At 40.2% G+C, this 13,039-nt stretch overlaps 1 protein-coding gene across 4 annotated transcripts in view; it reads right to left on the reverse strand.

The window, feature by feature from the left end:
- Positions 1 to 10,662: 10,662 nt before the first annotated feature.
- The window catches only part of GAREM1 (GRB2 associated regulator of MAPK1 subtype 1), a 70,268-nt gene continuing 67,891 nt past the window's right edge, over positions 10,663 to 13,039 (reverse strand). For 3 of the 4 annotated variants that reach the window (XM_033155111.1, XM_033155108.1, XM_033155112.1), the window contains 2 exons: positions 12,692 to 12,858; positions 10,663 to 11,708 (listed from right to left, as the gene is read on the reverse strand). In XM_033155111.1, coding sequence (XP_033011002.1) covers positions 10,796 to 11,708; positions 12,692 to 12,858 — 1,080 coding nt within the window. In that variant the 3' untranslated portion in view covers positions 10,663 to 10,795. The remainder of the gene's footprint in view (positions 11,709 to 12,691; positions 12,859 to 13,039) is intronic. The other variant, XM_033155109.1, reaches the window with a different exon arrangement.

Raw genomic sequence — 13,039 nt, forward strand, 5'->3', positions numbered from 1 at the left:
TCAACTGCCTGGCTGCTTTGTGAACTCAAAGGTATAAAAAGCTGTTAACCTCCCTTCTAGGGAGGTAACCCAAGTTCTAAGATGTGTTTAGGGCATTTCCACTGGGGATGGCTATATCAGTTGTGCAAAATATTAGCAAAACCTCTTTGGGGATAACAGAACGTGCCTCCTTTCTTCCAATATACTGAATGATGGAGCTTCCCAATTTTATTTATTAGGTTGTTAAAAGGATAAAAGTAGCTTATTGTAGGCGCCATCAGACAAAATGGGGAGAACTGTATTACTGAGGTTAGCCTTTATTATCTTGCTAACACTGCATAACAGAGTTGTACAAGTACGAGCAAAGGATAATAAAAACATCAATGCCCTATTAACTTTGTATGCTATGTATTAATAGGAGATGGATCTTCTCTACTGAATGTCCCCATTGTAAAGAACTCTCATTACCTTCAAAGATCAAACACAAAATAGCTTTAATATACTTGCAGCCATGAATGTATTGTATTAAAAGGTGCCGGTAAAGAAAATCATATATATATCATCTTAACTATAGGCTGTAATTCTTATTAGCTAAAACATGAAATTTAATCAGTTGTTTTAGTGTGAATTCTCTGAAAACCCTATCTTTGCCATATCATTTCTTCATATATATATATATATTTTATTGGTTTTTGCACATGTTTTCCAAACATAACATCCCATCTTATACAATATAACAAATTTTTGGCTGTCATAGCCTAGGACTTCCACCAGCCTAATGGTTTTCTGTCTTTCTATCTGATTTTGCATTTTATTTTTAATAGTTATTGCTATAAAATCCAAATCCTAAATAAACTCCTTCTTAGTCCTTTTTCGCAATAATTCATATCGTTTTCTTTACAAAACTTATTGCAACCCTACAAGCGATGTCAATTGATTACAATTGTCTTTCAAATATAATATATCAGAAATTTCTCCCAATCTTTCAGGAAAGTCTGGTCTTGCTGGTTGCAAATTTTCCCAGTTTATTTTCCCAACTCGGCTGCCATATAATTTCTTTAAAATTATTGTCTTTGATATCTTTCTCAGCTGATGAGAGAAAGCTGGGAATGAGAAGCAAAGAATGGACAGTTCTCCCAATGAAAGGGTGGAAGAAGTGGAGTCTTCTGAGAATCTGTCCCTTTTAACTTATAAATGATCTTGAGTGGGGAGTAAACAGTGAGGTGCTGAGTATGCTGATGATACCAGATCATTCAGGGTGTTTAAAACAAAAAAATAATAATACAAGGAGCTCTAAAAGAATCTCCAAATTGAGGTGAATGGGCAGTAAAATGGTACAATGCAACTCACTGTAAGTGATGCACACTGAGGCAGAAAATCCTAATTTCACATATGCATTAATAGGATCTGAACTGGTGGTGATAGACCAGGAATGAAACCTTGCAGTCAGGGTGGATATCTTGATAAGGATATCAGCTCAGTAAGCAGGGACTGAAAATAAAATTGCCCAAATCATTATGCTGTTCTACAAATCTATGGTGCAACTACACTTGGAATAATACTTAAATATTTCTGTAACAGATCTAAGCTAATGCAGCAATACCATTATGACAATGCTAGCAATTAAACAGGAATCAGACACACTAACATTAGGTAAAGCTACAGACTATTTACATACATAAAGTTGTTTATGGCAGGGTGGTTAAGCTGTGAAACATTATAGACCATCTGAGAAACACACAGAACTGGACGACAGATTAATTGCATACCATTTACATATCTTCAGAAAGTATGCAGCCTGTACATCAGATGGTACTGCCACCACCATCTCCCCATCTTCCTCTCGTCCTCTCTTGCTAGGTGGGCAGGCAACAGACGAACCTTGGCCGGATCCAAACAACCATAACCAGGACGAAAATAGCTGCTGGCAGTGTTCTTCAAATATTTGCACCTGAGTTCCCATTGCAGGATAATAGCTAGCCCCTCTGATGTGGAAAACACAAATGAGAATGCCAGTGGAGTACTGTGGCTAGAGAGCATAAGAGTTCAAATCTCCACTATGCTTCAAAGTTTACTGCTTTTCTTGGATTCCCCAGCCCTCCATCTATCCTACCAAAAAGGGTTGCTATAATTATAAAAAGGGGTTACCATCTAGGTTGCTTTTAGTTCCTTGGAAGAACTCCTAGAGCTTGTTCTACATATTGTGCCACAGCATACATAAAAAAATAAATCTAATGACGTTCAGGATGCACAGGAAAAAGTCAGGTAGTTTCTAAAACAGCTTTCTTTAAAATGACGTTAACACTTGCAAAATTTCTTGGATGCTAACAGCTAGCAGTTATTTTCCTTCTGTTCTCTGCACACAACCCAGATTAAAAATGTCAAGCTGCATATGGTAGGCATTACTGAAATTTGCAACCCTATAATATGGCAGTTGTGACTCAGCCTTTGAAAATTTGAATCTTAAAAGCTGTTAATGCACTAAACCTACTATAGGTTAGAAACTGGTTTGCAAATCTTGGTTAATCAATATTAGGATATGTTCATGTTACTACTTACTGTGACTCTCAACATGCTCCCACCACTGTTTTTTTAAAAGCCAGGTTCACACAACATCAGCCTCAATCCACCCGTGTCCTGCAGCTTTTAGGGAAAACTGCTCTTTGTTGTGTTTTTCTTGAAACCAGCTCCCATCCAGTTTGAAAATGGAAGCGACGCTGTGCTGTGAACAGTTCGGGCGGCTTTTGCAGGTGCACAGATGATGGCTTCACATGGCACAGGGAAAGAAATCTCCAAGTGAAGGCATACACACTTTTGCGCTGGTGTGCATAGTGATGAGAGAAAGCCACTTGGAAATGCAGCAGGAGTATAGGAAAACTTCACAGCTTCTCAGGCTGCTAGTGGGAGCACAGCCTTTGTGTCAGTTCAGATGAAATGCTGCGTCACAGTTAATGCTAAGTTGGAGAAATCCATCTGACTGAGGGAATGCTCAATCTTCTAATCATGAATCTTCTCTAATCTTCTAAACACTAGCCCAGCCCTAAATGCAACTCTTTCGATAGCAAACTAGGATGGTTAATGCCAGCAGCATTGTAACAAAAGGGATGTGTCAGTATTCTCAGCAAAACTCTCTTAAGGTTTGCGGAAAGTTTAAAAAAAAAAAACAACATGACAAAAAGCCCAAGAGGGCAAACCCTTTCTCCAAAACCCAAATGAGGCCTGAGCATACTTAGTAGCCATGGACCTTTTACTGTCAATTGGAAAAGAAAAATGGAAAACTTGGGGAAGTGATGGAATGAACTACTGAAGGAGTACATGGCATTTCCATTTTGTTGCAGACCAACCTGTGCATCTGTATTTGTGATTAGCAGTCAAGTAATAGTGAAATAGCAGAAGTAGTCTGATCTTAGCAATGGACAGGGTTAGTTTCACAGGAAATCATAATCCCCAACAAGTTGTGGTGAGCCTCAGGCTCATAAATTTCTTCATACACTATTTCCCCCCTTTTACATGCCACAGGAAATGCAAAGAGTCTGCTTCCTTTTTAAAGTAATCACAGCTTCCGAGGATGTCCAAATTCATGGAACTGTAGTTTGTTTAAACTATGATTAGTGATAACAAGTTGTGATTATACCAGTTTCCCATTACTTCTGAATTAGGACAGAAACCAGACCATACATCTGTACAGATTCTGAGACACAGATGCATATATTAAGATTGCACAAGAGTATTTTAAAAAAAAGATTCCAAGAAACAGTCCTGAAAATAGATGAGATCAAGATGTGCAATAAAACCAGCAGGCCTTTTCTTAAAAAAACAGATCTCATAAGTATGCAGACAAATTGATCAGCTTTGCACTTTGGCAGTATTCCAACTTAATGAAAGAAATTCATTTTAAGAACTCCTGCGTTTCACTTCAATTATTTTACCCAAAGAATCTACCAATTAAGACCTTAGCTTGCCAATACTGTGTTTCTAATCTGTCCATTTAACTTCTGGATGAAATAATAAACTCTCTGCATTTAAAATATCATGAAAATAATATCTTTAATATACAGTTATATATATATACTTACAATACACCATTGACATTTGTTCATATACATAGTAGGGTTATTTATTTGCTTCTGGTTTAAATAAATGTTCCTCACCCCAAAAACTGTAAAGAGATTATCAAACCAGCACATACTTTCACAAACACATACTTAGTTTTAGCAATAGAATATATTTACTGAGCCATTAAATTGGGTTTTGTTTTGAATTTTTTTTATTTTTGGCATACATGTAACCCATTTGGAAATTGAATAGCTGAACCCAGAAGCTGAAATCTTGCCGTTATCCTTTTATGTCTGATCAGCTTCTTTAAGAATTAAAGGAATTCTTTTTTTAAAAAAAGTGCTCATTTGTTTTAGATATTATTGAGCTTTATGTGTTTCATTTATGCACAATGTATGCATGAAAAGGGTCTTTTACTACTTTGCTGTTATTGTTTACTCTTCATATAGTCTCATCTTGTAGTGTTTCAACTATAAGGCAACTGCATGCTGAAATACTAACTTTACATTTCAATTTCAAAACTGACACACCTTAAATTTGTGGAAGTTAATGCTCATATTGCAACTGCCCCAGTACAATACTAGTAGTGGTGATAGGAAAGGGAGTATCATTATTTTTTTTGAGCTGCGTCCATGCCACTCTCACACCCTGCCACTTAAGAGGCAGCTTGTTCCTCATACTAAAAAGGTTTTCTTGCCACCTCTAGTTTCCCCGAGGCAGTACAAGTAATTAATCAGATGCAGGATTGTTTCTCCAAACCTCTTACGGGTTTTTGGGCTGACGTTAAGAAGTTTTCATGGCCTGGACTGCACCAGGTATGACTTACTGTTTTTTCAATGCAGCTGTTAAGAACCCACTTACAGTTGTGCATGAGAGGTGAAGCCACATCCATTCAGCACCGCTGTAAAGTGCCTAAGTCTGTTTGGCAACACATCTCTCCACCTCCTACTGTATCTGAAAACAAACTGGTTGCATTAATAATCTACAGGGAGGAAGAAGGGATGGAAAACTTTCCTTTCGTGAATGTCCTTGAAGTTAACTTACCTTACAACCCAAACCACTGAATCGATCATTGTTTCTGCTTCTAATGAAACTGTTGTCATTATGAAATCTTATTATACAGCATTACATTTACCATAGTCATAGATATATTGTGGGACTTGTGTTATAAATGTAGCTTTAACCCCCCCCCCCCAATTTTAGTTGCCCACTTGGCTTTCAAAAGTGCATTTTCCTTATCCAATTAAGCAAACATTCACTAAGACAAGTGTGGGAACCCTTTGGCATTCCAGAAGTTGCTGGATGACAACTCCCATCATCTCTGGCATTTGCCCATGTTTGCTGGGGCTGTGGGCATTGTAGTTCAGCAACATCTGGAGGGCCAAAGTTCTCCACATCTGCCCTAAAGCTTTAGTTTTTGCCATTAGCAGTCCGCTGGCACCCCTATGTACAATCCACTCTTACTTGGAAGAATGTTCCACAGAATTAAGCACGGCTGCTCCATCCCAAGTATTCACACAGGAGTCTTCCCGAACTTGATGGGCCTTATTTCCAAGTAAACAGACTTAGGGCTGCCCTGGAAGCATCTTAAAGAAACTGAACACATTACACTGCACTATAGGATTAGCCACACCAGATCAACAGTTACAGGTATATTATGGATGGCCTCAATACGCCCAGGCTGCCTCCTATTTAAAGGAAAACCTACTGAAATCCTGTTGTGAAAACAAGAACACCCATATATAAAGGACTATTATACAAGGTATTCTTGTGCTGCACACAAAGGGATTTTGCTGCAAAAGATGATTAAATACAGAACTATGTCCATCACACTGCTCCGAAACAAAAAGCAGCATCAATTCTGCTTTCAGCCAGCACTTTAGTTGTTTATCAAACATGAATAGAACAGGGGCTATAAGATGGGATACTCCTTTTAACTATGAGGACTCAGTCATATGAGAGGTCCTTACTACACCTCCCAGTCCTATGTTGCAATCTGCCAAGGAGCAGGCACTGTCCCGGCAAGAATGCTGCCTGCCAGCCTGGGTGCTTCCCCTTGCTCTGAATGCTATTTGCATGGCATCATGGAAAAATTCTATCTCTGATCCTGCAAGAAATAAGATCTGTGAACATACTTCAGGAGTGAGGAGACACTGGAGTCCTTGTGTAAGTGGTCAGGGTTGAAAGGATTAGTATTGCTCCTTGGATGGTGCACAAATGCTTAGGAATGCTCCCTCAGCCTTTAATCCGCCAATGGACTAACATTGTTAAAAATATTTTACTGGGGGGATGCTGGTGGGACAAATGAATTCTCAAAACGCTACAAGGCAACAACAACGACCTGTAGAAGCAAAGGCAGAGAACAGAATACGGGGAAAAAACCCAAGAACATTCCAGTGCAGAAATGAGAGTCACTACGATGTCTGGGAAAGAAGTACATGCAGAGTGTGTGTGCTACTAATCTCCCCACTCGTAAGTCAGGTGTGGGGAACGTTTGGCCCTCCAGATGATGCTGAACTACAACTGCATTGGCCATGCTTGCTAGGGCTGCTGGAAGTTGTTCAGCAACATTTGAAAGGTCACCTGTTTCCCACACCTGCTCTCAACTAAGCACTGATCCAGAGCATATTTTCTACAGCGTTTATATTTACTTACATTAAGATTGGCTTGTTAAGAAATTGAACTGCATCCTTCTCATATTAATTCTTCCAAGTCTGGCTGATGAAGAATTGATCAAGATTGGCTGATGAAGCATTGAACGAAACAGATTCTGTTCCGGCGATATTTGGTGACAGATTGTGTATATATCGAATTTTAGAAATTATTCTACCATGACTGGTGAAGATTTAGAGTCTTTGGTTGCAATTTCTGTTCATTTGTATTAGTCTATATATAGTGTTTAGTGCCATTGTTATTGGCCATCGTGTTGTGTTATTTTGTTCAGCTTGTCTATGCTGCAACACTGGTCTGTTTACGGAATATAGCACTTGTGAACTGAATGGATTTATTTGTAAATTAAATTAAGCTATAGGATTATTAACTGCTTTGATGCCACACCAAGAGCAGAACCACAATCCTAAACACTTGCTATTGAAATAAATCCCACTTTGTTCAATAAGGCTTACTCCTAGGAAACATGCATAAGATTATGGTAGGATTAAGGTTGCCCAAAGCACAGGATTGTTTTTTGTTAAGAGAAAACTTGCTAGAGATTGGAAAAGTTGCCTCCCCCCCCATCCTCCAAACCCTTCACTATTAAAGGATTTTAACCATGTGGTGAGTGCTTGTCAAATCACAAGGGATTATACACTGTGGGGAGCTATCACAGGAACCCTTGCTTGAAGTACAAATAGGTTTTTGAAAACAAACAAATATGTCAGGCAACTGCTATTTAACTCCCAAACTGATAGGCACTCAACTGCCAGGGTTTGCTATATGATGCCAAACCACAGTTAACATTTCTCAACAATGGTTTGACATGATTGTCTGAATAAACCGAAAGAATGTTGGCTTGGCTTGAATCTAAGAGAAGTTGGATCCTAAGACAATTTTAGGGTTTTCTCTTTCCTTGGCAGCCCCCCTGTTGCTCAGAAGGGTCAATGATCCTCTAGAGCAGGCATGGCCAAACCTGGCCCTCCAGCTGTTTTGGGACTACAACTCCCATCATCCCTAGCTAACTGGTCAGGGATGATGGGAATTGTAGTCCCAAAACAGCTGGAGGGCCAGGTTTGGCCATGACTGCTCTAGAGTCTTTTTGTGGGGCACAGGAGGCTGCAAGGGGAGGAAGAGTCAGGAAACTTTCCTTCCATTATTTTCCTTACGTTAACTGATGTTACAACGGAAACCATTGGCCATGTTCACACATAACACTAAACCATGGTGCTTATCAGTGCTTTTCTTCTAGAAAAGCTTCTAGAAAATAAGGCGTTGGTACTTAGTACCTTGATTACCCCCATAAAAAAGCACCGGTGAGTAAGAAGGAACTATGGATAACACAACAAGCCAACATTAAGAGAAAATAAAAGTAAGTACTGGCGATGTTCTCTAGAGCCTTGGGCTCACTCCAGACTGTGCACATAGGGTTATCCCATGGTTTAGCATTCCATGTGAACTGGGCCACTGAAGTTAAAGTACAGGCTTTTCCCCATAGAATTTCTTCCTATACAAATGCAGTCCAGTGCTGTACTTGCCAGCTGAAGTGCTTGCAATCCTATGAGGTGCAGGGGGATAACGGCGGACATTGCATCATGAGAATTCCTGGGATCATCACTGACTTCTCCTCACATGAGAATCCATCTAACTACTCTAGCCTACTCATGTATGTAGAAAGTGCTTTTAATCATGTCCCAAAAGTTGTTTTAAATTAAGCAGTTTACAATCTTTCCCCTAATGGGAAGAACTTTCTTCAGCTTTCTCCCACAATTATAACATGCAGTCTTCTGTAAGCTTCCTAAGTCATTTTTTTTTTCAATAAACAAAGATAACTGAAGAAAAATTAATGAAAGTATCACATTAAGGAACACTGCATTAAGGATTGGATGGGGGGGAGCTTTAAATACAAACATGAAATCCTTTATCCTAGCTGTTGAACTCTTATGAATAAGCAATGGGATTAGTAGTGTTGTGTTAGACCTGGATTCCCTTCCTAAGACTTCAGTGTATTTGTTGTCTAGCATAATGAAAACAGGCTGGCTGGGTAAATCCATCACACACCATGTGGGCCAAGTTTGCATTCTCCTCACCCCACTTTTTAAATGCATTTCATAGATTAGAATCCTAAAACATCCATATATTATTTCAAGAATAGGAGGGTAACCTCAACTATTCTACTTCCTCTAAACATTTTTTTTTAAAATCATCATTTAATCAGCTTAATTTTGATTAGACTAGATTTAGTTTTGGGAATGTGAACACGTTTAATTTAGGTTAGTGTTTTAAGTTTCACTCTTTCCTAATTATGTTTTTTAAAGAAACCTTAGAGAAGCAGCAGCAATACAAAGCATCTAGGATGAACCACTGAACTGCTGCATCAGTGTCCTATTTCCTGAAAATTTGCACTCCAAGGCTGATCATTCTCACCTTGTGTGCATTTTACACCCAAGACAATGGGTGCATTGTTCTCTAAAAGTCATTTGTACTAATACAAGACATCAAAATTTGCTCAGATTGAATGCAAAGTAGTTTCAAACACATTTTAAGTCCAAATCTTTGTTTCTCTGCTAATACAAAATCTTTTCCAAAATAAATTCTGTAAAACAAACAGCACATTTCAGAACAGCACATTTCTGCATTTCAGAACCCCTTCGCTCCCCAACACTGAAAGGAACCTGTGCTTATTCTCTCCCTTTCTGTATTTGTTATCTGCTATGCAAGAGAACTCAACCTGGGTAAAAAAGAATACCTGCTTTGATTACAGCAGTTTCTAAGGGAAACAGTATGATGGTAAATCAAACTAGGGCCATTCTGAGAAGTAGACTGGTAGGGCTAAGTGCAGTAGACTTGTAATCTGGTGAACTGGGTTCCCGTCTCCACTCCTCCACATGCAGCTGCTGGGTGACCTTGGGCTAGTCACACTTCTTTGAAGTCTCTCAGCCCCACTCACCTCACAGAGTGGGAGAGGAAGGGAAAGGAGAATGTTAGCTGCTTTGAGACTCCTTCGGGTAGTGATAAAGCAGGATATCAAATCCAAACTCCTCTTCTTCTTCTAAACTGTTTGGGCTGAACCACCCCAAACCCTGCCCTTCCCACAGAGTTATATGAAAGACCAAGGGTCTTCCTTCTCGCTCAAGTGCTATTAGGCTGGAAATTATGCTGTGTTCATAGATCATTGTCCCTTTATAAATACATGTGTGTAGAAGCTGAATGTGTTTTTTGCTACCTTTCTTTTTCCTTCCTCACCCTGTAAACTATAACTGAGCAGAAAGAGAGGCCACAGGTGGATAACAAGGCAGAAAGAAAACCAATGCATGTGTGAACAGGGCAGTGACAGCTCACAAGAGATTTAAGAGCAGAGGATTACTGGTAAGTATTGCTCTCCTAAAGGCCAACAACTCTATAAAAACAAACCCTGTTTTCAACTAGGCAGAGAAATAAGTGGTGAACTTGTATTGCCTTTTCAATGAGAAATCTGCACTCATCTGGAGGTGACGCGAAGCTACTAAATTCTTTGTTGGTTTATTTTTTTTGCGGTTTGAATTTCCTACTGGAAGATGGATTCATTCAAAAAAGGGTTCTAATCGCAACCCACATTTAAAAGGAATGCTATCCCAACAATTAGAACGAGCGGGAGAAGGACACTAACCACTGGATAAATCAGAACTGAAGGCAAGGTATGCAGCCATCAGAATACAAAAATAAAAAAAGCCCCAAGAGGAAATACATTTATTGGTAAACACACAAAAATCAAGGTGATTTGTGTGCTGTTCAGCTTTGCCTAATCAATAATAATAAATATAATGTCTTAATAGACTACACTGAGTACAAATTAAATTCCCTTTAAAGCCCACTGTTTAGCAGCTTCTGAATGTTCAGGGATGCACAAGGCACACCTCCCTGTTTCTGCTATGTACAAAAGAGTCTGCTCACCACTCAGAATATCTGCATAGTAAGAATGTTTCCCCCCCCCCTTGCTACTATATTTACATAAGAGCAACAAAGGATTTTAGTGCAAAAAACAAAAACAAAAACGAGAGACTGTGTGTTAGCCCCGGTGCCTCTGGCACACCTCCTTCTTGACATTTATTGCACCGGCTTCGTAGCACTACATTTTAGGTCGCCAGCCGTTAATGAACTGCAGTATTTTCTTAACCTGCAACTTGCTTAGCTTGAAGTCCTCCAAAAGGATCTCTTCATTGAGTTGAACAAGCAAGTTGCCGTCAATCTTCTCTGTAACGAAAAAGGATATGACATCCTCAGATAAACCTATAAACCTCAGAGATTTAGAAACTTCCTCTATTGAAAGTCCAGACAGATCCACAGGGGGCTGCCAAGGAGAGCCGTCGCCGCAGGACCTTGGTGCCAGCTGAAGGTGGAGGGGAGATGAGAAAGGATAAGGGATGGCAAAGATGTCTTGCATGCCCTTTTTGCCAAGGTACTGATCTTCAGAAAGGTCTGGCGAGCCTGCCTGCGGCTCTTCCTCGGCACCATCAATCCTGAAAGGCAGTGGACACAAGTCAAGGCCGGGCTTCTCATCTGCCGCTTTTGGTGCACGAGGGGGTAAGGCAGGACACGAGAGAGACTGCGGTGTGCTACTGACTTCCAGGCTCTTCTCATCGGTGCACTCGAGAGAGTAACTCGCCGACTTTGGGCAAGTGGGCACTGCACACCCAGGCTCTGCTGCAGCTGGCAGGGTGTCCCCTACAGGAAATTCACTTCTATCCAAGTCAAATGTAAAAGTTGCTGGGCAGTTTCTCTTTGGTGTGCCAGGAGTCTTCTGTCTTGGATAACTGTAACTCCTGCTTGGGTCCAATAGAAATTCACCCCTGTTAAGGCCTTCAGCAGCTCCGGAACAATGATTTGGCCACGACAGCCTGGAGGACAGAGCATCAGCAGAGGGGTTTCCAAAAGGCAGTAGGTTGCCAAAATCTTGTACGTCAGCCTTCACTGTGCTGCACGGATAGCAAGCAACAGGAGCACTCTCAGAGGCAGACTCAGCTTCTCCTTCTGCAGCATTGCTTTTTTTTTAAGATAAGCAAAAAGATAATTACTTTGGTACTTGGTGGTCATGTGAGAAAGCTATTACTTTGCCTTACATTATGTCAAGATGGCAGTCAGTGTCTTTATACAACTTCCCTTCTGCAGAACTGTTTGCACATCACAAATTCAAACACAGGAATTAGACTTGGGGGGCGACATGCAAAGCCAAACAACACCCTCATTCCCTGAAAAGCAGTTAACTGTACTGACAATTATTTTGTAATTTCTAAGCAAATTTGATCACTTGAGTGGAGGGCACCACATTGATTAAGCTTGCTGCTATACACCAACGGGAAGTTTTTAAAAATCACATTTCATCATGCCAGTAAAGCTTGTGAAGTGATCTAACATTGCGTGTTAGACTAAATGTATAGGGGAAAATTGGGTGGTGAACTGTGTATTCTGAACTGAAAGAATGAAATCTGGACTCTGCTAATTTAATAAAGAACAGATGTCTGACCCCTGTACCCTTAACCTAGTAGGTAGAAGGATCTAGACAGATATGAGAGATAATTCTCATGTTCATTCTAAGGGACTGAACTTGCAAAACATGTGCTCTACAACAGTGTGCTGTAGTGTTTCCTTTGACATTAATATCCAGTGCCTCACAATCCATAGTGTGCCCATCTACATGTGGAACAATTTTCAGAGCACAGTGCAAAACTGCAGGGATTTCTTGTTACAGTAATTTGGACTTCCCTAACGAGTTGGGTTATTTTTAATGGCTGGAGTAATCCACTCCAGTGACTGTTCCCTTACAGATTAAGCTGTAAGGAAAACCCAAAGGCATCTACTAAGACAAGAGGCTAAATTACCTTACCTATTAAATGTATAGTTATTACAGGGAAACTTGGCACAAAACTGTTTGAAGAAATAACTTGGAAGGATGTTCTCCGCAGTTACTGTAAGCATCCATGAACATGAGAAGGCTGAGAGCCAGAAGGAAGTGTTCCATACTTACATGTTATGCAGCCCTGATGAATAGTACGAGAGCGTTGGACTAGGAGAACGAGTCTGCTGCCGTGCTGGTTTGTTTGTCCGCGGAGGAATAGATGGACTGGTGGATGTTGGCTTTGAATTTCGTGGAGGAACGGGAGGGGCATTCAGGAGTCTACATTCTTCTCTGACCTAGGAGGGAAATAAAACTTTATCATTCAACAGGACTTCAAAGCACACCGCATAAGTAACCAGCAATCCGTACACAAACCCTGTAAACAGTGCTTTTCTTCTCGAAAAAAAAGGTACTGTGTACCCTTGAATACCCCCAGAAAAAAGCACTGCCTGTAAACCAGGTCAGTACTTACTACAG

The sequence above is a fragment of the Lacerta agilis genome, chromosome 7, assembly GCF_009819535.1.
Source record: "Lacerta agilis isolate rLacAgi1 chromosome 7, rLacAgi1.pri, whole genome shotgun sequence".
Lineage (NCBI taxonomy): Eukaryota > Metazoa > Chordata > Lepidosauria > Squamata > Lacertidae > Lacerta > Lacerta agilis.